The sequence below is a fragment of the Tenrec ecaudatus genome, chromosome 8 (assembly GCF_050624435.1).
Source record: "Tenrec ecaudatus isolate mTenEca1 chromosome 8, mTenEca1.hap1, whole genome shotgun sequence".
NCBI classification, from domain to species: domain Eukaryota; kingdom Metazoa; phylum Chordata; class Mammalia; order Afrosoricida; family Tenrecidae; genus Tenrec; species Tenrec ecaudatus.
The window spans coordinates 107,515,371-107,542,373 of record NC_134537.1 but is presented as its reverse complement, the minus strand read 5'-3'; the positions used below and the strand labels follow the sequence as shown (position 1 = coordinate 107,542,373).

At 40.8% G+C, this 27,003-nt stretch overlaps 1 protein-coding gene across 1 annotated transcript in view; it reads left to right on the top strand.

Annotated features, from left to right (window-relative positions):
- Positions 1-27,003, top strand: part of NRG1 (neuregulin 1) — a 1,270,305-nt gene that overhangs the window by 1,096,523 nt on the left and 146,779 nt on the right. The window contains exon 2 of the mRNA XM_075556715.1: positions 16,941-17,118. Coding sequence (XP_075412830.1) covers positions 16,941-17,118 — 178 coding nt within the window. The remainder of the gene's footprint in view (positions 1-16,940; positions 17,119-27,003) is intronic.

Genomic DNA, 27,003 nt, shown 5'->3' with positions numbered 1-27,003 from the left:
TTTCTCTATTACCCTTGCTTTTGTGTTGGTTCCAACTCACAGCAGCCCAAGAAGAAAAATAGAACTTTCCCACTGGATTTCTAAAGCCATACTCTTTACGGAAATGTATTGTTGGATCTCCTTCCTGTGAAGTGGCTGGTGGATTGGAACTATGCACCTTTTGGTTAAAAGCCACATGATTTAACCACTGCAGCAATGAAAGAATGAGGGACAAACCCACTGCCATCCAGTGCATTCCTACATAGAGTGACTTGTCCCTTTAGGATTTCTGAGACAGTATAGCTTCACTAGGGCAGATTGCTTCATTTTTCTCCATTCTGTAGCTTTAGAAATTTAGATTATTGCCATTATTCTGTTAGCAAGTGTATGCATTTTTTATCATCAGTTGTTTTTCCCGGGTTGCTGTGTGATTCTGTTTTATTCCCATGGGATAAGACTATAAAACCTATGTGTTCACAAAAATGTGCTTTCTGGTCCTGCCCCAGCGACATCACCTAGAAAGTAGTTGACAATGCAGAGCTTCTGTTTTCACCAGAGGCCTACTGAATCAGAAATTCTGGTGGTGGACTCCAGCAATCTGTGTTTTAACAAGTGTATTTCTGATGCTCACCAATTTTTTGAAAACCATGCGTATAGAGAATTCTGTTCAGTAGATGACATTTGCATTCCAAATACCTTTATGGAGAATAAAATATTTCATCAATAGATGGGGAGAAAGAGCAAAATTTTCAAACCTGAGTCAGTGGAGTTCTTGAAAAATAGAACCTATGGTGGAGACAACTGCTATGAATGCATCATCTCAGCAAATGGGCCCAAATCAATTGGCATATGCAGGCAAAGCCTTGTTTCCAAAGCCTTCCACACAGGGAATGGGGATGGGGAAAGAGAGGAAAAACCGATGAATAATCCACCCAAAAGCCAGGAACTCACACTAAAATGAAAAACTCTATGACAGAGGAAAAACAAGTCAACAAAAAGTCCTTCACAGTACCCAAGGAAGTCATAAAGGTGTACTCAAAGACCAAGACTGACAAAGATATGCTTGACCTACATCTTGCGCCTTTGTCATGATTTACTTCATTTCGTAACAGTGTCTTTAACTATATTAAGTGAACCATGAAACACCAGCAGAAGCCCTGGTGGGGTAGTGGTGCCGTGTCAATAATTGGAACCCACCAGCCACCCTGCAGAAGAAAGAGGAAGCTGTCCACCCCTCTAAGATTTACAGCCTCGGAAGCCATAGGAGCTGTTCTTCTTGGGAGGGTCTCTATGAGTAAGAATTGACTGACAGGCAGTGGATGAGGGTGGTGGTTATTGTTAGTCACTTTCACGATGAATAAATCTCAACCAGGATATTTTGAAATACAGCATCACTGCGAGTTAAATTTCCCAGTTAACTTCAGAGTTAGTCAACAAGCCTTGTATATCAACTCTTGTTTTTGAAAGAAACCTTTCTTTAAGATAAAATATCGCATGCATAACTCAGTTATTGGTAATTGTGGCTCTCAGATAATCAATGATAAGGTAATGATGCTAATATGAGTTATTATCATAGAGTTTTGTAAAACACAGGAGTATATGATGATTGATGGGAATTGGCACTGAGTTAGTTATACCCAGAAGAAAGTTTCTCTCTGAAGCAAACCACTGACAAATGCTTCCCTTGCTGTGTATTGCATATGAAAGGAGAGCCACATATATGTGAATGCATGGGCAGTATGTATGTAAGTGTACATAGAGGCTCTGCCTAGTTAGTTTCTATGGTGGGAAGAGCCGCATATATGTGAATGCATGGGCAGGATGTATGTAAGTGTACATAGAGGCTCTGCCTAGTTAGTTTCTATGGTGGGAAGAGCCGCATATATGTGAATGCATGGGCAGGATGTATGTAAGTGTACATAGAGGCTCTGCCTAGTTAGTTTCTATGGTGGGAAAGGTAGGTGAGTTGGTTTGAAGTTTGGTGTGAACTTGTCAAAGCTTTATAAATATTTTTCTATATAATTAACTAAAATAATAGACAGTGCTACTAATTAAAGATAAAACATCTGCATTTTGAGCTAGCAATGATGGATGGTGTACTCTATTATTAGTTACTATTGAGCATTCCTTACTCACCAGAAGCCTCTTAGAACCTTATTTCCTTTGCAGTTTAAGATACTTGTAAATTCACTTTGCTCTGTTGGAAATAATGTGCGTACCAGGAGATTTTCCACACCCATGTCTCACCTCAGATCTGACCCTGGATCCAAAGAGTTGCTTTTACATTGTAGGAGGAGGTGCTGATTTTTCAGCTCCGTGTCTCCAGTTTTTGACCTGCATCCTCGTCCACGTAGGTCCTGCTCTACAATCTGTCTTCATCCCTCAGCTCAGCTGCATATATACATCTTACACCCCTGTGCTTTCACAAAAACATATGCAGTCTTTTAAAAAATGCTTATGTTTACTTAAGCTCCAATTTTCCTAATAATCCCAAACATCTCTAATCCTCTTGCCCTTATTTTTATTGCCATTGGAGCTGTGGCTTAACCCTTTTTCAAATTATTACGAATAGGAGTCAACTGAGTAACTTGCATTTGAGTATGTTGTCATTGTTAGCAGTCCCTGGGTGACCCACATGGTTATGCCCAAAGATTGGTGGTTTCAATCCACACGGAGTTTCCTTGGGTAGCGGAACAAAATTACGAGCATTAATCAAAAAGAATAGGTAATAATACATTCTATAGTAAGATAACACCCAGTGAATGATTACATGAAACAGCCATACATGTACATTATTATAATTACAAATAAACACATGACCATTAAATTAGTGAAATGCTGAGCTAGGATTGAGCCCTCAGTGCTGGATTCCAGTATCCATGTGATTTTTATTTGCAGCTTTTATTTTTCTTCCAATCTTTTAAAATCATTTTATTTGGTACTCTTATCACAATCCATACATACATCAATTATATAAAGCAAATTTGTGCATTTATTACTCTTATCAATCTCAAAACACTTGCTCTCCACGTAAGCCCCGGCATCAGCTCCTCATTTTCCCCTCCTCTATCTTTTCACATTCTTTTTTAGTCTGCATTTACAAATTTGTCTCTTTTCTGAATTCTTACTCCAAATATTTCATTCTGTCTGCCTTTTAATTCTCATTTCTTCTTTTCAAAACAACAACAACAACAAACCCAAACTGTAACACATTTTAGAAATACAACATACGTGCCACTCCCACATCTTTTTAGAATCTGTTTTCCTCCACTTCTCCATTGTTATTGTAAAGTCACTTCTATCTTTCCCTCTAATTCCCATGACAAAATCTCAGCGTACTTTTGTGAGCAATGCAGGTCATCTCAAAGCCCTTACAGAAACAAGATTTCCAGAATTCCATCCACACAAATATGGTAGCAAGAGCAACGTATAGAATTAAGTCTCTAAAATAAGTCTAACATGTTTGCTAATATGGTTACTGTACAGATTTGATTCATTAGATCAAAGCCTCATTTCATCTAGATGATACATTTATGCCACAGTTGCAATTCCAGTGTAGTGCCTGGGACCATAACTACATTATGCTACCCCCCATGTACAGTATTACCCTCTGATTCCAGCCAACTGAATGGCGATTGAAAAGTATTCACAGCCGTCAGGCGTCTGATGCCAAACAGAACATTAAAATGTGCCTTTGGGGCCCAAGGAACTCTTCCTCCAACTCCAGCTTCTTTCTGCTCCTTTCCCAGGCTTAACAATCTTGAGCCATCATACCTGTCTGGCATGGGCATTTCATGATAGACATTGCTGCCCCCTGCTCCCCCACCACACCCCATAGGGTGCATGTCGTATCTAAGCCTGTGTTCAATTGCTCTTGTGGCTGGGGTACTTTTCCTTTCCCTTCTCTCCTACTTTTGTGGTTGCTTTATACTTAGCTGACTCACTGGTTCTGCTTAATGCTTAATACTACAAAATTTTTTCCTGGAAGGTTTAGGGATGAGGGTGATATAAAATTGACTGAATGTTTTAGTGGACTATTGGACATGGGGCATGAGTAGTGCAAAAGTCACATTTTAGATGTGTTCAACTGAATGAATTTTTTGGGTCATTTTTGAGATTTTCAACATGGGTGATGTCTGGATTTAAAAATTAAGATCTACATTGGAGACACTATGATCTTCATGGATGTACATAGGTATTAATGTCTATGATTGCCTAGGAAAGAAACAAAAAAATGAGAAGATTTAGGGCTAGTACTCTTGTAAACACTTAAGAGTGACCTTGAATATCCTAATGAAGAATAGATAAGATCTGGAAATGAGTTGAGTTTATTGCTTTTAATGGTTCTTTGTCATTTCTAAATCTACACTGGCAAATGCGAGGACTGGCATGTATTAATCTTCTATGTGAACTGCTGTCTGCTTTCTCTCTTTTGAGCAATTTTCAAGGTGAGGGTGAAATTGTTTTTAAGGGCCCTCTATAGGTCTAACATCAACTCTCCACATTTAGTATACTTTCAATCAATTACTTTGAAAAATTATGGAATTACTCTGTTTTTACGGAGTCTGCCTCATAACGCCCAAAGGGGTGCAGGAACCTCCCTCAAGAGAAGGAGAGATTTGATTCTCTTTTCCCTATTTACTCCATTCCCCCCCTAAATAATCACACACAGACACTGAAGTTGGTTTCCTAGTCAATTTGTTTGGAAATGAGGGATTCGAATTCGAGCCTTGTAGCTAACTCTTCAGAAGTCTACTAGAGATGAGGCATCTTGCTCAGCACTGAAGTATCACACATAACACTTTCAGTACAGCTCACTAAGAAATACGTACTGATTCTTCTCTCATTCCCTAATAAAGATTAGAATACATCAGCGGAATGGTCTAGTGCTTCTCATGACTGTGAGGACTGGAGACAAATGAGTTAGGCTTGCAGGGAGACTGGAGCACATAGACAGATCTTAGTGTGGCTGGATTACTCCGAGTCAAAGTTCATTCCATGGCAGTGATTTTTATTTTTAGTTAGAAGCTGTTTACTATTGGTCTATACATACCCATGCTCTGCCCAGCCACCGCATTTTTGTTTACTCCTCTGCCTTTACGAGGATCCTTGAGGACTGAGCTAGGTGTTTGTCTTTTATGTTGTTTTTAATCTGATATATGCCACCATTATGACTTCCTATAAGAATTGAGACGATCCTTTCTGGCTTCTTCATCTTTACCATTGGCGTCTCCAGGTCAATTATCACAGTGGTCCGTAAAGCACTGAAGCAATCCCTAGCTGGTGTAAGGGAGGCGTATCTACACAGGGCCATCAGGTTTTTCCCTCTAAACTCTTCAATTCTGATGAGGGCTTCGTCTTGAATCATGCCAAGGCTTGTCTCTTACTGTTTGAAACAATCATGCAACGCATGGGGGGATATTGAAAGTGAAACTACAGGATTCCCATATGATATTCGTAGTATGTCCCTAATACTTAAGACCCATGCCCCCACTTACACAATGCCAGCTCATAGTGAGCCTGTTTCCTGACAGAGTACAATGGTGCTCCAGCAACTTTTCTAAGGCTGATGTCGTGGGAAGCAGCTCTGTAGGCTTCACCTGAGGTGCCCCGGGTGGGGGGGGGGGGGCTCACACTGCCAGAGTGGTTGTTCGCGGCCCAGCATGGAAAATACTGCCAAAGGATATAAACACTGAGGATATAATTACTTAGGGCAAACCTAACTGATAGTTGTTTGATAAGAAAAATAATTCCACATTATTGTGGAAAATTGCTTTGAAAACTCTATCATACCAATTGAGCAGTGTTCAACTGATTAATATTTTAAGGCAGCCTGTTGCCATCCAATTCATTTGACTCTGCAGCCATTAGGACTGAGAATAACCTGGCCCACAGGCTTTCCATGTTTGTACTCTCTGTGGAAGCATGGATCGCCCACAGAGCAGCTGGGGGTTCCAATCAGCACCTTTCCGTCCACGGCCAGCACTCAGTTAACCACTGTGCCACCAGGCTCCTTTGATGAATCTTCATGGGAGGAAAGTTGATTTTGATTTATAGAGTTGTCGTAAATCGAAATAGATTCGAGGGCAGTTGGCTTTTGGAATGTAGATAGAGTGCTCAATTCCCAAAGCCTTAATTTAATGAGAAAAGAGAGGTTCGTGGAATGACTGTGGAAAAGATGGAGCTACCTCAACAGTGTTTAGCACTTAATAATTATAGACGGAAAGCTTTTATTTCACAAGTCATAATATAATTCGCTAATAAACTCGCCCACTCATCAGCATACAAGCGCCACCAGAATGCAAGTTCCAGGAAGACAAGGATCTTGTTTCTGTTCCAGAGTGGTAGCTCTGGAATAGGCCCTCAGTGAAATTAGGGGAGTGACTAGAAATTGGGGAGTAGCTACGAGAATGGAGCCAGACACCTATAAAAAAGTGGGCACTCGTTGGATACGAGAAGATGTGCTTTACCGTGTAAAATACACTAATATAAAAGTTTGGCTCAGAATGAGAGAACTAGAACATAGAAGGTAATCGTATGAGCAAGACTGGGAGTGATGCCTTGATAAATCCAGTTGTTTTTATATAAGTCCTAAGCATTAGAGAGGAAGACATAGTTTGCTTGACATGGTGCATTTGAGCACACATTAAGTGACCTTATTTGTGAACTCATTCTTCCTTCAACAAATAATTCTAAGCACCGTGCTAGTTACCAGGATTAAACATTGTTGGGGGAGAAAAAGAAGACCCTCTCATTAAGGAGCCACACCAACCTCTGCTGAACAAAAGATCTGTAAAGAGAAAATGCATTTAGTTAAATGAAATAATTGTTATATTGGAACACATAAAGGGGACACTTGGCTTACTATTCCAAAAATGTATCAATTGAGCATAGTCATCTTTTGATGGTAAATAATTTAACATTTGCAAAAGCATTGCAAGGACAAGGGAGTGTCCCCGTGCACCCTTTACCCAGTTCCCCTTTTGTTACATCATCTTGGTTTACTGATGAAATCTGACATTTAACTTGGTGCAATACTGTTGATGAAAATACAGCCTTTTTTCCCCTCCAGATATCTTAAGAAATCCCAGTAACACCGAAATGAGACAGTTTATGAACGTGCTTTGTGAACAGCAGGCCAAGTAGTAGTAAGGCACGAAATGCCACTCAGTTAAGTCACGTATGGTGAAAGTGGCATGTTCTGACGGCAATATTAAACATGAAGGCAATATTACACATTCCCACTATCAGGAGATTTTAAATGTTAAACAGATCCCTCTCTATTGTAACTTCCTTTGATAATGTGTTCAGTTCCGTCGCTGAATTTAATTAATTTCTTAGGAATCTATAAGTGGTTCATATTGATTTAAGGCTGATTGTGTGTCAACCGTGTCTTATTTACTGCGTGTGGCGTGCACGTGGTTTCTGTTGCTCTCTCTGCCCTGTATGAGGCAAACCCATGCCGCAGATGGAGCTGCCGAGACTCACAGAGGATAAACAACATCACCCAGTCACAGAGATTTAGATGGGAAAGTGGGGATTGGAACCCAAGTCTGGCTGACCCTAAAATCGGAGTCTTTCTCTTAATATGCTGTTTCCTGAGTCATTTTCCTGTATAGCCTGCCAGAATCAACATTTTCCAAATTATATTTCTTGTGCAAAATGTTGTCCTCTCCCCTTTTTTTTGTCTTCAGAAACTTAATGCTTCAGTGCCTTTACAAGAATTGTAGTTGGATATTATTCTGAAAGAATGCTTTCTGCTCTCTGAAACATTTCATGATTTTTATAAACCTATTGCTTTCCTGGCTTGGCCTCCTTCCCCATCCTCAGCCTGCAGGACTCTTCATGGCTAGGCTATTCTTCCCACGGCTGTCCTTTATTCTGGGCATTTCAGTGACCTTTCTTGGCAGTTTCCAGCCTACTGGCCAAAGCTATCTGCAGGTGTTCAGGTGCCAATCATATGATTCTGTACCATCTGGACTGATATAGCCGAAGCCTTTCTAGCCTTTTAAATGAGTTATAGATAATGGCAGTTGAGTTGGCTTATGTAGGGAGTTGAATAATGATAACTACTATCGTAAAGATGCAGCGTGCTTTTATTGCCATTTTTTTCATTAGAGTTACACAGCATCTGTGTAAAATAGATAAGGTAGGAATTATCTTCTTTATACATACAGATTAGTGCGATTCAAAGTAATGCTACGATTTCTTGGCCCTCCTGGCCAAGCAAGAGCTAGAACCCATGATTCCTCACTCTCCAATCTGATACTCTCAAGACCAAACCAAAACAAAAACTTCCCTGCTGTTGAACTGACCTGGACTGAAAGGGCAGGGAGTAGAAAGCCTCATCTTTCCCCCACAGAACAGCTGGTGGCTTAGGAATGGATATGTTAATAGGGATAAGAAAAATTTGAGGTAAAAGTACACAATGTTATGTGCAGAATTCAGTAGTTTGTAATACACAGGCTTTAAATTATTGGCAAATATTCTATTTAAACTTCATTCAAAGTACTAATAAAGATATTTCTAGTGTTATTGTCTATATAAGGAGCCCCAGTAGTACAATAGGTTAAGCACTTGACTGCAAACTCAAAGGTCAGTGGTTCCAACCCAACCACTGCTTTGTGGGGACAAAGATGAGGTATTATGGTTTCATAAAGATTACGTCACAGACCCCCCTGGGCCAGTCTGATTCTGTCTTTTAGGGTTGTTATGTGTTGAAATCGGCTCAACGGCAGTGGGTTGAGTTTGGTTTTTTTGGGGGGGGTTGGTGGCGGGGGTGGGGATATTCATATAAGGAGACTTGGTGACACAATGGTTCGTTGCTCCACTGCTCATTGAAAAGGTAGGATTTTGTACCCCCACAGTGGCTCTGGGAGAAGGGCCGGGCCATTTATTCCCATGAGGATGATCACCAAGAGCACCGTAGGGAGCCAACTCTCTGTTACGCTTGTTTCTTCACAGGCCAGTTCACCTTTAGAGAACCCACTGCCATGAGTTCCCTGTGACACGTGAAGGCCCTGTGGGTGAATAGGTTTCTGCAGTACGTGGCCTTCTGGGGCTGGACTCTGACACGGGTAGATTATGAGGTCTCTTCTCCATGGCTTCACTAGTGGATGTGGGCCATGGCCCTTTTGTCAATAGCTGAGTATAAGCCATTTGCGCCTAATAAATTCAAGCAAATAGACCCCTCCATTGCAATCCGAAGCTAACTGAATATGTACCATTGCCAGGAACTAGAGGGTTGTCAATTGCTCTTTTTAACTGACACGTTGAAGGTCACTATGGAAAATGTGCATAAGAAGTAAGGAGGGTGGGGGAGCTGATTTTTGATAACAATAAAGATTAATTTTACTAACGCAGGTTAAAGAAAATTTGCCACTTATGCATCAATTAAGTAAATTTCCAGCATTATAATCTCTGCTGGGCTGACCTGAAATGATGCTTGCTGGGCATCTTCTTTATGTCCATGAGTGAGATGCCCTCATAATTGTGGGCAGCTGTGGCGACAGCACTAATTAGATGGGTGCATTAAACTGCAGGCCACCGTGCAGGGCTCTCCCGCCGTCTTCTTTGTCATGGCGTGTTGTCTTTATGCCTCGAAATAATAGCATCATCTGTGAAGACGCTTTCGCTGTTATGTTGATTGCTACATTTCAGTGACCACGGCACAGAGTTGCCGGGTCCTCCTCCCTCGTGGCATTTTGGCATCTGGCAGACAAAAGTACGGCTCACTAAAAAGAAGCTTCTTTTGAGTGAATAAGTGCCCTTTACAAGAGCTGCGCCTTGTTTAATCGCCCCAGGACTCATCAAAGAAGCTCAGAAACTTCAGCAATCTTATCTTACTTTCTCTCCCACTCGGTCTTTGGTGTTTGTAATAAGAACAGAAATGATGCCACCTGGCTTATCTGTATTATGTCTTGGAAGTATGGTCACAGTCGATAGTTCAATAAGTTACACCTTTGCACAATTGAATGACACAATTATTGCCAACATAGCAGATGATTCCATTTTTTGACTAGTGGATAAGGAGCAGAGTTATGGGGTTGAACGTGCTGATCTTGACCCTAAAGTGTGCCAGCTATGTGGCCAAAGGCAGGTTACCTCTCGGTTTTCTTTGCCCATTTGTAAAATGGAGGTAATGGCTTTAAAACGTGAACTAGCATGAGGTTCTCAGAGCAGGTGCTGAGTAAGAGTGGCCTAGTATTACTCTAATGGAGTTTATTGAAAATCGCCATTGAACACCTCTAGATCACAGTTGTCTCATCTACAGTTGGTCGTGGGGATGATGCAGGCCTGGGTGGCGTTTTGTTCTGGTGTGCATGACGTTGCCATGAGTCGGGGACCGACTGTATGGTGGCGAACAACAACCCCGACATCAACAGAAGCACTTACACACCTTCTCGCACTGTGTAATGAGTTGACTCTAGAATCACCAATGTGATATATTCAGGGTCCAGCCATCAGAGCCCAACTCTGAAGCATATTCTCCTGGTGCTCACAGGCTTGCTGTAGTGTGTTGCTACTGAGGTACAGCCACATGGACAGTGTTTCATAATCAGGACTTCAGGTTTAGAGCACCTTCTCCCAAGTGACGGATCCATGTCCTTTCACTCATCCTCAGCATATCTTTTCAGAACACACAGGGACCAACAGGGGTCCCATTTTAGCTCACAGAATGCTCTACTGAACCAGAGTCAGGACAGACCCTCTCAAAGGTGAACAGCCAGTGAAGGGGGCCAGTGTCCCCCCAAAGACAGCACATCACCCAAGTGGCAACAAACCGTGACCTTGTGGGACGATTCCAAACTTAACTCAGGATCACACCCTGCATCCGAAGCAGGAGATGAAAACCCAAGAGTATTCTTACGATTGCCACCGGCATTTGCTGCCCCTTCCACAGCTGTGTCTTTACATTCGAAGCCGATAAGATACTTCCCCCTTTTATAGCCAGCTCTGTGGGTGCAGCTGAAAAGAGAAGACCAGATGGCGACGTATAAACTTTATTCGCTCTGTGTGTGACTGTAATCTTCTCCTTGAGATAGTGTAGCGAGGGAGAAATATGACTAGCTCAAGACGTTTTGTGAACTTTTCTCCCAAATTTGTTTACTCCCAGCCCGCAAATGACTGTCGGAGAAGCGCATCTTCGGGGGTCGAGCACTGATTAGGGATGTATGCAAGGCTCTCGTGAACTAGCACCACGTCTGTTTTCACTGTGATTTCTGTGCCTGTGCGGCAGCAGGCTTTCTAAAGGGTGGGCAGCGATCACAGGTGAAAACTCATTGTCGTTTGATAACATTTTGCAGGTTTCCTGTTCAGTTGGCTCGGCGTGTGGAGGCTCTTCAGGTTAATGCACAAACATGGGCAGTGATGACACGAGATAACTTTGCACTGTCTGCTCCTTCAAAGAGCTGAAATGACAACTTATCTAGAGCTGCAAGCTCTCAGGCCACCGCGACGGCTTCCCCGGGCTAAAATTTGCTTCCTGTTCTTCACAGTGCAGCGTAAAGTTGACATTGAAATATATCTGAGAAACAACTGCACAGAAGATGACTTTGTTAAGAGATTTGTTATGCACTCAGTAATTTAGAGCAATGATTTACTAAAAATATTGCAATTTTATCAAAATTCTTCACTTACATATTGGAACCAATGCCCATATTGCCCTACATTTTTCATTAGGTCCAAATGTACAAGAAGTCAGTTTGGATCACCATATTTTTTTTTCCTACATGAGTGGCTGATCAAGTAGATTCATTAAGAGTGGACTTCTTTATTTTTTTATAGCATACCTAGTTACATTGCATTACAATAGGAAGAGTCTATTGTAATCTTTGAAAACACTTAAGACCTATAAAATGCAACATTGAAAACAAGCGCCTTTAAAAGGTGTGGGGGCTGTTCCCAGGGCTTCCATGCGTCTGTCATAAGAGGCTTTTCTGCTTTGCACGTGACCGTCTGTCTCGGTTGATACATTTCCGAGGGTGTGGGTACAGTCATTCTCATGTCTAAAGACTATTACTCAAGCAAGTTTGAAATAGATTTTGGCAGAAACTGCTTAAAATTTGTTTTATCATGAAATTGTTTCAGGGTGTGGGACACAACCGCCTATTTAGAAGCACATTGGCAGCACAACTATGAAATGTAGTAGACCGAGAGAAGTGGGACCAGGGCCGAGGGTCTCCGGTGCCTCCTGTAATCGAAGCATTAGCTGAGCACGCTTTGGGCCCCTTCAACTGATTTTTAACTTAACAAACCAGTTACCCTTAAGGCATTAAAAGTCAAGGGACCTTTTCCCCCCACCCCCCAGTCCTAAAATCTAAGTTTAAAATGACCCCAAGTTTAAAACTACCCCGAGCCTTATTAACATATACCTGAATATTAGAAAGTACTTCATAAAGCTGGAGTAGATGTTTTCTTTTTTTAAATCATTTTATTGGGGGCGCTTACAGCTATTACTACAATCCATACATCCATTGTGTCGAGCATATATTGCCATCTTTTTTTTCAAAACATTTTGTTTCTACTTGAGCCCTAGGTATCAGCTCCTCATTTTTTTCCTCACCCACCTTCCCCCTCTCATGAACCCTTGATAAATGATAAATTATTATTATTTTCATTATCTTACATTATCCACTATCTCTCTTCACCCATGTTTCTGTTGTTCCTCACTCTAGGTGTGTGGGGGGCGGGGGGGGGGGAAGGAGACTAACATCAATCATTGCGATATTTTCTTTTTCAATGAAACATTTCAGATGATTTCATGGGACCAAACCGTATGTCTGAGAAATGCAGATACTCAAAGTTTTCCTGTGTGTGTGGCTGTCTCCAGCTAATCCTCCTGTAAGAGTCATTCATTCGACAGCGGCCATCAAGTGGCTTCTGACTTTTAATTACCCTATAGGTTCAAAGACTAAATCTGTATGGCAGCTGCTGACTCATTGTCCCCACGGAATGGCATGTGGGTTGCACCAGCAACCATTGCTTAGCAGCTCAGCATACACCAATCCTGCAGGATCAAATATTAGCTCACATTCTTTCAAACAAGAACCCGTGGAATACCCAGGGCTATTTCAGTAGCAAATTTACTAAGCGGGAAGAAAAAGAAGAATTTATGTTATGGCCAAGTCCCTTGGATGCTTGCATTTGGGCTCTGCCAGGCGTGAGGGAGGGCCTTTGAATGATGCTGCTCTTCATGGTGTCACCAGCGGAAAGGTATCCACAGACCAAGGATCTTTTTTTCTTGCTCTAGTGATACCGCTACGATTTGCTTTTTCATTGTTGCTATGGAAGATTTTAAATTTGCCCCATAAAAAGAGAAGTTCTCTGAAAAGCGGATAGCCTTATATCGTAGTCGGTTCTCCTGAAGGGCAGTCGGGGGAAGGTATGCCAAATGGGAATTGGGAGCTTTTCCACATCCCATGGGCTTACAGCTGTGTGGGATGAGAAATTCCGTGGAGTCGATAGAGATAGAAATGAGCCTCAGAGAGCAACGAGTGATCATATAGCAATGCCACCTTCAGGAGTGGGTTCTTGAAGCAAAAAAGGACTTTGTATCAGAAGGTCCCTGACTCATCACACCACAGATCACCTCCAAGGCTGGGTCACCTCTAAGAATAGATGTTGATCTGTGGGGTGGCAGTTGGTGTCCTCTCATCAAAGGATCTAATGGGAGTGGAGTCATGAGATTATGGTTAGCAGGTAGAACCATGAAGGATTTCAGTGTAGTTTCACTTAATAGAAATTCAACAGAGGGTATAGCTTTGAGGGGATATTTGTAAGTTATAATTTGAATACTCCAAGGGTTTCTTCTTTGATTGCAGTCTTAATCAGTACTTTATATGTACTTAAAGAATGTTAAAGCATCTTATTTAATGGCAAAAAAAAAGATAGGAGAGAAGGCAAGCAAAGCAAAAAGAAAAGCTTTTTGTCGTTGTTTTCTCTGTATGCACACAGGTATTTTCTTATCGGCTACCTCATCTGAAATTTGCATTGACGCTATCATGACATCTCACCACTGAATATCACAGCAGTCATTGCCAAAGAATCAAGCCATTTCCCACATACGATGATAGGACCACGCTTGGAGAATTTATTTTTTTTCATGTAACATCATTATTCTGATTTTTTCAATGAGTCCAATAATTCTGTTGTCACTTTTATTCTTTGATCCTGAAAGCAACATCCAATTACATAGTATATGTTTGACATGTCTCCTTAAACTGCTTTTATCTGACATCAGCTTCTCTCTTATCATTGATGACATTGGCAAGTTGAAACTTCCGACTAGTTGTTACATTGAATATATCTCAAATTGAATCTGTCCAGTTGCTTCTCTGTGTTTGGAGTCAAGATTCTTAATGAAGGAATCAATAAGTAAGAGGAGAGTTATTGTGGATTTAGTTTTGCCCCCCCCCCCTAAAATGTGCTGTGCATACCGATAACTCTGCTTTTCTGGGAATTGCAAGTGATTTGATGGCACCTGGCAACAGTAACATGCCTGTGCTTATAATTTCATTTTCTTTGTTATATTAATGAGCCAAGATAAGGGTGTAGGATGTATCAGGAGTCATTGTCTTTTGAAATTGAAAGAAATTAAACATGCCAGCTAGGAAACAAAAACAGGGACGAGAGATGCCAAGCCACAAGCAGAAGAGTCAAGGACAAGAGCCAGCTCTTCCCTGAGAGTCATAGCCCTGAATTCCAACTTCTGCTCTCCTAAAGGGTGGGAAAGCACTCTGCTGGCTGTTAAAGCCATCCACCTGTGGTGCTTCAGTCAGCTAACAGGCAAAAAGGACACTAAACCAAATCTAGTAGAATTACATCCAGACTATATTGCTAAACAAATTTGTAGGATGGATGGTTGAACCTGGCTCTTCTCAAAAGGTAGGGCTATCTGAAATTGTGTCTAAGGTATTTTGCTAAGAGGCAAGAATTTAGATTGCATCCCAAGTTAAGTGTAAAATTCAGTGAAAACAAACTAAGAATTCAAGGAGTTTTTTTTTTTTTTTAGTCTTTACATAAAACAATGAGGCAATTCTTTTTTAATAGATTCCTTGGGTACCATTTAGTACCAGCAAATTTTTTTCTTTAAAAGCTCTTCACCAAATGCGCAAAACTGAAAATGATCTTGAAGCGTTAATAGCAAGGTACAGACCATTCCAGAGAGATGAGTGTTTATTCTGCTTCTTAAAACCTTCAATTCTTTAAAGTCTCTACAAAAGCTGCTCAGGGCACATAAGTATTATTTTCAAGTTGTCAAGAAAAAGAACCTGCCAGAATCATCAGGTATCAAGGGCTGAGAACGGCTGAGTTAAGTTTCCTAACGTGCCAGTGTGTTCACGCGCATTGAGTGCCTGCTCCCCCACCTGCTTTCTCAACCCCCAAATAAATAAAATTGGAGGACGTGTCATTGTAGGAGCACTGCTAAGAAATCACAATGGTCACAATGGTCAAATGGTTTGGGCTATAATTTATTGGAACTCTCAGATGTCCAGTCCTGACAGCTCCGTGATTTACTTGGTAAGGGTTTAGTTTAAGGAAAACACACGTACCTAGCATAGGAAAGGTACTTCATTTCCTGTTCATGTCTAAAGTGGCTCTGATCGCTGTCCTTGGAGTGGGCTTGCCTTGTCCAGTGAGTAGTTCGGCACTGAATCAGCAAGGTGGAGTCTCAGGCGGGTAGGTGTGTTTTCTGGGATTTTCCTATTAACTCTGGAAGTGGGGCAGAAATTCACTGTACAATTGACTTTTCTGAGATGCAGGAGTAACTGAGAGTTATTGCGATCTCAGGTTCTGTGGTGTAAATTATTAAAAGACATCCTTCAGGTGTACATTTATTTTTGGAACACTTATTCCAAGAAAAATCCATCATCCGATAGAGAATTATACAGCAAAAGCACGGTGCATTCCTATCGCTCAACTTCCACGCATTTCAACACCTTGGGAAATGTGTCCCAGCTTTGTAACTGCCCTCTCCCAGCTGCCATTGTCATCCTGAAGCCAACTGCAGCTATTGCAGTATTTCATCCATAAGTTCTCAGGAGATAAGAAGAATCTAGCTTAACATTAAATGTCCTATCTGTCGATGCACAATTTAGATGACCCAATGTGTGGAGAGAATGTAGAACAGGCAAAGTGAATCAAATTGTCAATTAGGCCTTAGTGTGGTGGCCATCTGGAAGGCCCATTCATGGTGTGTGTGTGTGTGTATGTGTGTGTGTGTGTTAGCAGTCGTAGGTCCAAGGACAGAAGGATAGTACCACAGAGTTTCCATCTTGCAGAAAGGATCCATTGTGACTCCTTTATGAGTCACCTCAATTTTCTTGGGTGGGCGAAGGGCCATGTCTGAAGTAGAATTGTGAAATGAGTCCAGAGTAACTGAGTCTCCACAAACTGTGTTTCCTTGAGTAAGTCAGGTGCTTTCTCATATATATATATATATATATATATATATATATATATATATATATATATATATATATATTCTATTTGAAAAGTGGGTATGACACCTGCTATACCTATTCACATTATTGTGAAGCTAGGTTGTGATCTTAGGTGCTAATGTGATTTTTCTTAATGCCCAGGCTATATAGTTCCCTTTACCATAAGCTCTTGGTTCCTGAAGTCACCAGTGTTCAGAATTTGAAATGGGATGCAAGACAGTTGAAGACTGAAAAAATAACTTGCTCGTGACAACACTTTAATTTCTAAACTAGGTTTTCACTCTTTATTCTCCTTGAGTTTATTTTCCTTGGGAATTTTGTTTTTCCCAAAGTTGTGATTCGTATTGGCTGATACACCCCCGCCCCCACCCTCCACCCTCTTGGTTAGTAGAACCCTTGAGAATGGAGTCTTGATGAGGCTCACTTGAAGTTAGTATGTTTTTCTTTGAAAGATTGTCAAATGACCTGTATTTGTGTTTTTTCTCCCCCACCCCCACCTTATCTTTTCTTTTTTAGCCTTGCCTCCCCGATTGAAAGAGATGAAAAGTCAGGAGTCAGTTGCAGGCTCTAAGCTAGTGCTTCGATGTGAAACCAGTTCTGAATACTCCTCTCTCCGATTCAAGTGGTTCAAGAATGGGAGTGAACTGAACCGTAAGAACAAACCGCAGAACATCAAGATACAAAAGAAGCCAGGGTAAGCCTATTGCATATCTCAGCAGAGACTACGCTTAACAGTAGATTAGTTTTATAGTGTAAAATATGTAGAGACTAACAGATATACTTACTCTCAGAAGAGCATGAGACACACTAATTGAAAATATTGTTTTATTATAGAATGACTAGAAATTGTTTGATTCACTTTGGGGTAATGAATGTGGAGGTTTTGGTTCTGACAACTTCTGGCGAGCGTAGAAAGGCTGCAAGGGGGAGGGAAGTGCAGGTGGTGGGCAGAGGCGGAGGGGAGGGCTATTTCTGTTCGCTTCTGAAATGCAGTTTCTTTGAAATAACACCAATGATATTTTGAGAACCAGTGCCTTCCATAATCAAGAGTTCAGTATATACCTAAAGGGATATCATTCATTGAATTTGGACTATTTTGAAGTAAGAGCTTCACACATCAAATTCCAAAGTCACAATACCAAACTCACTGTCAGGGAGTCAATACTGACTCACAGTGACCCAGTAAGACAGGGCAGAATTGCCCCTTTGAGTTTCCGAGACTGTAATCCTTAACAAAAGTAGAAACCCCCACCTTTCTCCTGAGGAATGGCTGGTGGTTTTGAACAGCTGACCTTGAGGCTCGAGGCCCAGCACATAATTACTATGCCACCAGCACTCCTTAAGAGTAAAACTTTTCATTGACATCTCTGTTAAATTACCTCATCACTACAGTGGATTTAAACGTCTGGTCATTTTAGTAACCAGAATCTTCAATATCCCTGCCTCCTTGAGTCCATATTTGGAAGGACAGCCCACGATTCCTATAACATCTGGATAGAATGTGTTCTACACCTGTATTCCAAGGTGTTCTCTTATTATTCTTGCACTCATCTTCATTTGCTTGCTGAAGCATTTTGACCCCCTGTTGCCAAACCAGAGTCCCTCAGCGGCACAAATGGTTGATCCCTAGACCGAACTAGACCGGAGCTCTTTGGAGAACAGCCTGACGATCCCCTTCCAAAGGTCATAGCGTTAAGAATCCCATGGACCAGTTCTACCCTGCTCTGGTGGGGTCACTGTGCATCCCTTTGACAGCAACTAACAATACCAACGTGGAGCCTAGTGGAGTAGTGGGTGAGGCTTTGGGCTGCTAACCTCAAGGCCACCAGTTGGACACCACCAGCCACTCTGAAGGGGGAAGAGGAGGCATTAAGGCTTCCAGTCTCGGAAACCCACAGGGCCAGTTCTACTCTGTCTTACAGGGTCACTGTGATTTGGACGTTTAATTTATCAACAGCCCTTAAATCGGTGTAATATAAATAATAATCCCAACTCAAAGTACATTTTCTTTACCCACTCTTTTGAGGATTCCAGGGAAACCTTAGATGGGATGACAGAAACCAGTGGACCGGTTACTGTCACATAGATTGTGAAACGCGTGGAAGCCCCATGTGTGTCAGAGTCGACCTGTGTTTCACAGAGTTTTTCAATGGCTGGTTGTTTTGGAAGTTGATCACTGGGCCTTTTTTCCAAGGTGCTTGTGGGTAGACTTCATCCTCCAACCTTTTCCTGAAGTGGATCTCCTCTAATACCAGATTTTGAAGGACACACCTACTAAAAGAAACAAAGTACATGTAATAGAATTTTGGTGGTTATTTTACCTTATATGCATATCTTACTTTTATTTTTACAATTTTCTGATAGATAGCAAGAGTAGTTGAACATTGAGCACATGACTGCTATCTAATTTTTCAGATTAGGAAACAGGGGGTCCAAAAGACTTACCTTGAATCACACAAATGGAAAAAAATTATGATGAAACATCAATCTATTTATTGGACTTGTTAATTTCTTTCCTTTTCCAAGAAGGGAGTATCTATGTGGTTAGTAATCTGTTCATGTATGGAGTAAATTAGAAAGTAAGTACATTTCTTATGGAGATGTTTAAGGAATGAAATAACTCTGGATAGTAGGTTGAATATATTTTGGTGTTTGTTTTCTTTCTCATTTTGTTAGAGCAGTTAGTAAGAAACTAATTTATCTGTATATACAGGATAATTGTTTAACTAATTTCTATGTGATTGTCAATTGAAATACATTGTATTAAATTCCTATGAAATCTTGACTACTACTCTAAAGATCAGCAGTTTTAACCCACCAGCAAAGTCAAGGATTGATTTATCTAAATATTCCACCCAAACCCAAACTCATTGGCATCGGGTCAATTCTGACTCGTGGTAATCCTGCATAGGGTTTCTGACAAAAACTTCCATGAAAACAGATAGCCTCATCTTTCTTCCATGGAAAGACTGGTAGATTGGAACCTCCAATCTTGTGGTTAGCAAGCCGACCCTTATCCAATAGTGTCACCAGGGGAACTTTCTGGAGATGACAACCAAGAAAGTCTTATGAAGCAGTTCTATTCAGTAACACATGGGATGTGTTATTGCCATAAGCTGGAGTTGACGTGATGGTAATCATTTTTTATATACAATTGTGGAGAAGGGAAAAAGACATACAGTGTTCTCTCTATATATAGGAGGCCATAGGCTTGTGCAGAAATGATCCAATTTACCTTTTTTATGAAAAACGTAGGCAATCCAGAAATCCCTTGTGCGAAAACATTGTCAGAACTAGGCAACTTTGGGTCATTTAAGCAGCTCATCTATTTTCAGGTAGTGGTCTTATTAGACAATTATTACGTATAGTTCTGTTTTATTGTCACTGTAATTTTTATTCAGACAGCCAAATGAACAAACTCCCTGCCATTGAATCAATTCTGTCTCATAGAGACCCTCTGGCACAGGATATAACTACCCCATTGGTTCCTGAGATTGTAACAACTCATTGAGGAAGTAGAAAGTCTTGTCTTTCTCCCCCAGAGCTGGCTTGTGGTTTCAAACCGCCAACCGTGAGGTTAGCAGGCTAACACATAACCACGATGCCACCAGGGCTCCTTAAAATTTTATTAGGGAGATGAGATATCTAACCCATCCTGTCAGCCAATACAATGAATGATGCACTATTGACAGTGAATGCCATGGAGTGGCAAAGAGAACGGACCCTTGAGACCATGAGAAACGCTGAGGAATAGCTTTAACTCTCTTGGGGAAACTTTTCCTGCGACTGTTATGTAAGGAAGGAGACAGCACGGTGCTGTTGTGTAAGTGTGGAGCTGCTAATCTCAGGAAAACCCAAACACAGACTCACCGGCATGAAGTTGATGCGGACTCATAGTGAGCTCATAGGACAAGGTAGAACTGCCCTATGCGTTTCCAGGACTGTAACTACTGAGTACAAAGACCCATCGTTCTCCCTTGGAGCAGGTGGTGGTTTGGAGCTGCTGACCTGGAAGATCGCAGTCCAACACATAACCATTGTGCCAGTCCCAGGAAGGCAGTGCAAACACACAAAGTAGCTGTGAGGGAGAAGTCAGAGGATATCGATAGCTTCAGAATCCCTGCGGAGGGTTGTTATCAGTTGCAAGTGGCTTGATGGCAGTGGGTTTGTTTTTGATTTGGCCATGTGAGGTGGTGTTGGGTTTTGAGAGGAAACATTGATAGCCATCAGTGTCATATTGGGACAATGAAGAGGCCAGATTATTGGTCAGATTAAGAAGTATAAATGGTAACTTTTACCCTGTATTGGACAAAGTGCTATGTGTCAGGCCCTGGGCTAGGTCACTGCTGGGAAAAGAGGTATGACATGGTCTCTGCCCTCCAGAGGCTTGATTTCAGAGAACAAATGGAAACTGTGATAGCAGTATTAATTCCTGTCACAGTGTCATAGAAAGAAGCTAACAGAGATGATGTAGCAGGGGACTCAACCAGGGACCAGGAAAGCTGCTGAGAAAAATGAGGAGGTGGATTACAAAGAGGGGTTTAAATTTAGGGAGTTGAACAAAGTATCAAGTCTGATTCCTGAAGGAAAACAAACGAAGTGAAGTAGATAATATGAAAAAGGCATTTAAAAATAAAAGAAGAGGAGGAACTACACTGACAAGAACGAATGTGTGTTTGAAAGGGCACTAGATACTTTAAGAGGCAATTTTTTACATGCCTTGGGTGACATATAAAAGTATCATTAGTATTCAGAAAAGCATTTTCATATTGGCTTGATTGGGCCAGACAGCTAAGAGCACCGTCTACATATTAATAAAATTCCATTATACCGGAAAGGCCAATATTGAGAAATTGCTTCTTTTAAACAATAGCCTTGCTGGAAAGAATTACATGGATAAAAAAAGCATTTTGTTCAAGTTATGTGACTATGAATTGCTCTTGGCAAAACATGGAACCTATTGGATCCTTTTATAGTAAGACACACTTTGTGTGCAGTGGCCAGCTACTTGATAAGTGGTTCTCTTCTCCGGGTTAAGACTGGATAGTCTTCCATTTTCATACTCTCTCATTAGGAAAAATGCTAATTTTGGCTGTGTTAACGTGAAAGGACAGAATGGACTTTACATTTAATTACCATATGTAAGATATGCCGTCATTTTATTTATCCTGTAAGTATACATCAAGTGAATAGCAGTATTATAACACTTCCTTTTAAAAATAAACCAATATCTTTAAAATTAAGGAAGTTAAATTTTTTTGCTAGAGGTCATAATGACAGTGAATTGTAATACTTGGACTTTGAAATAAAAAAACAAAGCCAAAACTCACAGTAGTGAGTGGATTCTGACTCATAGCAACCCTGTAGAATCCGATAAAATTGGCCGTGTGAATCTCTGAGATTTTAACTCTTTACCGGAAATTGGCCGTGTGAATCTCTGAGATTTTAACTCTTTGCCGGAAATTGGCCGTGTGAGTTTCTGGGATCTTAACTCGTTACCAGAACAGAATGCCCTATCTTTTCGCCCACAGACCAGCTAGCAATTTCAAACTGCTGACCTGAAGGTAAGCAGCCCAAAGTGAACCCTTAAGCGCCACGTCTTTACATATGAGAAAATACATTTGATTGCTCGATATGCAGCATGTTAGCTAGTAAAGTGGCAACATGGCTAGGAGGGGTATGTTCGGGCCCCAGACAACATTTGTAATAGAAGCAAATCTTAGTTTTCAGTTTTAGCCAAAGAACTAAAACGTTTCATTATGAAGGTGCTCATATTATTAATGGTTTGTAGTGGTTAGTTGGTTACATGACTTAAAATCTTTAGGCTGCAATCAACCGACTTTAGGTGAGTTTCATTTTGAGGTTTAGGATTTCTCTGTGATTCTCTGTGTAAAACAGTGAGTCATTCCCAATCCTTAATCTAATCTTTGCTCCCCACATTTTTTAACCTAGCAGCCAGGATTTCCTTTTAATCCACTCGTGTTTTGAAAAGATTTCACACCAATATGCGATTTCTAATTAGTATTTAGAAAATCTTATACCTTTTAATCTTGGATTCTACTGATAAACTGTAGTCCTTCTTGTTCTTCTTAGGGTTTGAATTTACATTGGAGCCTTTGTTTATTTTATCTGGCTAAGCATTGTGTGAGACCAATTAAAAGAAAGGGGAACTACCCTGGTGTTATGTGTCTGTTGATCTAGTTCTGGTTTCCTTTGCTGGGTGGATGGTTTTGATCACAGAAACTGCTTCACGGGCCTTCCTTGTGGGGGTGAGAGATTTATCTTTGGGACTTGTCAGTTTGCCTGCATTTAAATGTCTGTGCTATGCTGGCTTATTAAAGCCTGGCTTCCTATTGTCTTTCTGTGTTGCTTTCAGGGTTTTCCCCTTGTGTTTCAGCTCTCATGATAGCTCATATAGATTTTCATTTTGCTCAAAATGGAATTTGATTGGCTTGTTAAAATGTAACATTTTTTGAAGAACTGTTTCTCCTGTTGTTCTTTTTTTTTTTTTAAATTCTGTAATGGTTAACATTGTATACACTTGCCCATCTTTTATGAGATATGCCGCTGGAGCATGTCACTTTTTCTTTGTATGTCAAGAAACCTCAATTCCCTGACATGTCAAATGGGAATCCATAAATTAGCGCTGAGTCTACTTCAACACATCAACTCATCGAGACCCCTTGTTCTCAGTAGGGTTTTCAATGGCTGATGTTACAGAAGATCCTCACACCTTTCTTTCTAAGTGCCTCGGGGTGAACTTGCACGTCCTACTTTTCCATTAGCACTAGAGTCCGTTAGCCCTTTGTACCACCTGGGAGTCCAAAGTAGAAACACTGTAGTTTTTTCCTTTGCTGCTTGTCAGGTATTTGAGGGTCCTGTCTATTCTAGTAGCTGCCCAATAAGTCACTCTTTCCTTCTCTCTCCTTTTCACTCTTTAGCGTGAGATATCTGAAGCAGCATTGAACACATAGTCTTTCTAACTTTTTAAGCAGCAGAGAAATGGAATGGTATAAACTTAGGAGATCTTCAGTTTTTGCATTTAAACTGCCTCCAGCAGTCATCTCTGGTGGAAAAATCAAGCAACATAAGAACTAAGTGTCAGCAAAAGGAACACAGACTATGGAACCTTGACTCTATCTTGTAACGTGCGCATATATTGAAAAGATACACCGTTTGCTTACTGACACCTAAAATGAAGAACAAATTATTAGAATGCTCATTTACACATCGGCTCATATATATTTACTTTTTCTTATGTCAAAAAGTAATGAATGCATATTTACTATAAAATCTAAATATGTAAGGACTGTAGAATGGAATGATTATAAAGACAACACTTCTTAGGTGTTATATTTCATTATTTTACATGAATGTTAACCCTTTCAATACTTCAAGAAAATGAAAGTCCATTGAAATATCAAAACTGCCAAAACCCCAGACAACCCATCAATTAAAGATCAAAGAGTTCATTTTATGATTGGAAGGAAAAAAAACATTTCTCCAAGTTGACTTCTTCACTATAGACTACATGTGAGTGTGATAGTCTTGTAGAGAGAGAAAAGTATCCATATTGATCAAGATCCCAAATTTTGTTTTTATAAAAGGTGTTCTCTAATGAATCGTTTCCTTGACACCATCTACCTGTTTACTGGAGGTCTTAGGTGGTTCCAATGAACTGAACAGCCAACTGCAAAGGCGAAGTTTCAGTTCGATCCAGAAAGGCTTGGTGATCCACCTCTGGAAAAGAGAAATTCACAGGACCTATTTGCGTTAAAAAATCTAGGAATTATTACGGTCAACAAATTGAACATTGTCGTCACATTCATTTTGGCATAGAATTTCTTCCTCCACCTATTTTTTGTTAAGTACAACATCAACTTATATTCTTTGGACTGGTATTAGAGCATGCACTGTCTGGACTTGTTGAGAGAATTTTGATTTTAGAAAGTATTACTTTGATGACTCTCTTTCTTATAGTTTAATCCAGTTCAAATACTAATTAACTATAGGGCTATGAAAGAACTCTTTGCATATCAGCAGGGACTGCAATTGCATTAGCTCTATTTTCATGATATTTAGGAATCCATTTTTTTCTTTGTGTGTGGATATTGTTCCCCATTTGTTTATTTTAATTGTCCGTGGCTCCGCAGTCAGATATAACAGTTCCTTAGGCACTATGTGCTAGACCTTAGGCTGGACCACCTTTCTACAGAACTTACCCCATTGCCTCTCTCTGTTCTTCCTGAGTGTCTGTGTTGAAGGAAACATCATTTGTTGACAAGTTTGTTTGCAGGTAATCTATTGCAATAATATATTTGAATATTCCAAAGTGAGTCTTAGAGGTTAATGAAACTTCTATCATTGTTAAATGATCATAGTAATTTGTTGCTAAGATGCTTCTGATCAAAATGACCTGCTTTGGTTTGTGGAATTTGCTCCAGGGACATGTCCTTAGGAATAACCTCTCTGGTTACTGCATGAATCCAAGCCAACCAGACTCACTGCAACCGGTTTGTCCTCACTCCTCGTGATCCTTTAAAGGGTTTCTGACACCATAAACCTTCATGGGGGCAGAGAGCCTTTCCTTTGTCCCCTGGAATAACCAGCGGGTGGGTGGGAACCACCAGCATTGCAGTTTCACAGCCCAACATCGAACTCATCTTCAGACCGCGATGTAAATGGCCCTGGGTGAACCCTTTGGAATAAACAGACTGTGTACTAGCTCTACCTTTCATAAACTGTTCGGCAAACTGATATTTTTGCAAAATATTTACAGCTATGTCAAATAAATGACAATGTTTCCACCACCCAATCAATTTGAGAGAAACTAAATATTAAACATATATACTCTTCCTGGAGAGTCAGAGAGAAATTTGATTTGTTAAAAACTCTGAGATAAAAATTCTGAGAACATTGGTTCCTAAACCTATTTGACCTGCTGCTGACTTTTCAGGGGAAAAAAGTGATTGGCCCTTCCTGGGAATGAAAACTTTTCTACTGTAGCTGATCCATCTAGGGCCTCCCGGGGACATTGCCACCTACTTGGGGAAACACTGCATCAGATTATTTTTGTAAGCCTGTCTCTTCAGTATAATGTTTTTCACAGTAAGGTGGTTTGGTTTCATGCTTACCTGTTCACATCATGCCCAGGACCGATGAGGTTCATTCTTCATCACAACATGCTGATTTAGCCGGTACTGGTCCTGGTCTCTCGGGATAAAGATGGGGCTTTCTACTTCCGTGCAGGGTTACATTCTTCCCTGTTTTATAGGTTCTCTGTGAGTTGGCATTGACTTGATGACAATGAATTTGTTTGCTTGTTTGGGGGTTTGGCACCACTTGAAAAGGACCATGGCCCTCCTAGACTGCTTCTTGCTTCCCTCAGCCAACGCTTGGTCTAGGGGGTCCTGCTGAGAGGTGCTGGGCATGGAAAAGTAGTCTGCATTGAACCCCACATTCAGTAATGTCTAGGGTGACCCCAGAAACAAGTCAGGGATGTTAGCTGGGTGAAGCTCCAGAGAAGGGTGAATCTGGGCTCGTGCTCTCAAGTGTATGTCCCAGCTCATGGCATTGGCATTGGCATACTGACCAAAGTCTAATATAAAAAGACAGTCCCTGAGAGACACTCGGGATTATCAGAATTTAGAAGACAAGAGAAGCTTCATCCGAAAGACTGGGAAGAAATTGACACATGGGCTAATCCTTGAAGGTCGTGCTAAGATTGTGGCCGACAGAAATGGGGCGGGGTGAGGGGCACTCAAGGAAGATGAAATCCCATTAGCGAAAGCATAGAAAACCACCGGGCTCTCATGTGGAATTGAATGAGAGGTTCATTTTGCTAGACTGGGGAGAACGGTAAGGATTTAATTTAAGACAACTAGTCTAACTTCATTCATATCAATGATCGATGAGCAGAAGCTACACCGAACACTAACTAGATATAGTTTATAACAGGTTTGCAAATAATTCTGAATTGTTTTCCACCTTCTCTCTTCCGTTTCTTCTTCTGGAAGTTCAGATAATAGTGGCGATTGCCAGCTTATAGCATGGAAGGACTCAGTGAATCAACTCTGAATCAACTCCAGTAGTTCTGGGTGTTTAAATCTTGAATACTGCTTAAATGATAGATTCTTTGTAGCAGTAACTCAGAGAAAAAATGCTGCCCATGATTTTTAAAAAAAGGTTGACTATTGAATTACTGTTTAGAGCTTTATTACTGTGTGTGCCATCGTCAGATGAATGTTTATTCCAGCATTAAGAGCCATTCACTGGGTGCTATGTTCTTGGCAGTGAGAATCTAAAGGAAGGACACATTCGCATTCTTTTGGAAATGCTAACTCATCTTTATTCAAAATGGGGGAAGTATTGAACACCGCTTTCTGCTATAGTCTTGCTCAGTGTCTGTTAATAGCAAGTTGGCTGGAAATGATTTTAACCATTTTTTTCTCTCCCACACCTTATTGGCTAGTGACAGTTAGATAGCAAGAGCAAAGAAAATACAGCAAGAGGAGAGAAAAATCTGACAGAATATGGTTACTAGTAGGGGTAGAGGAATGAAAAGGAATACTAGAGACTG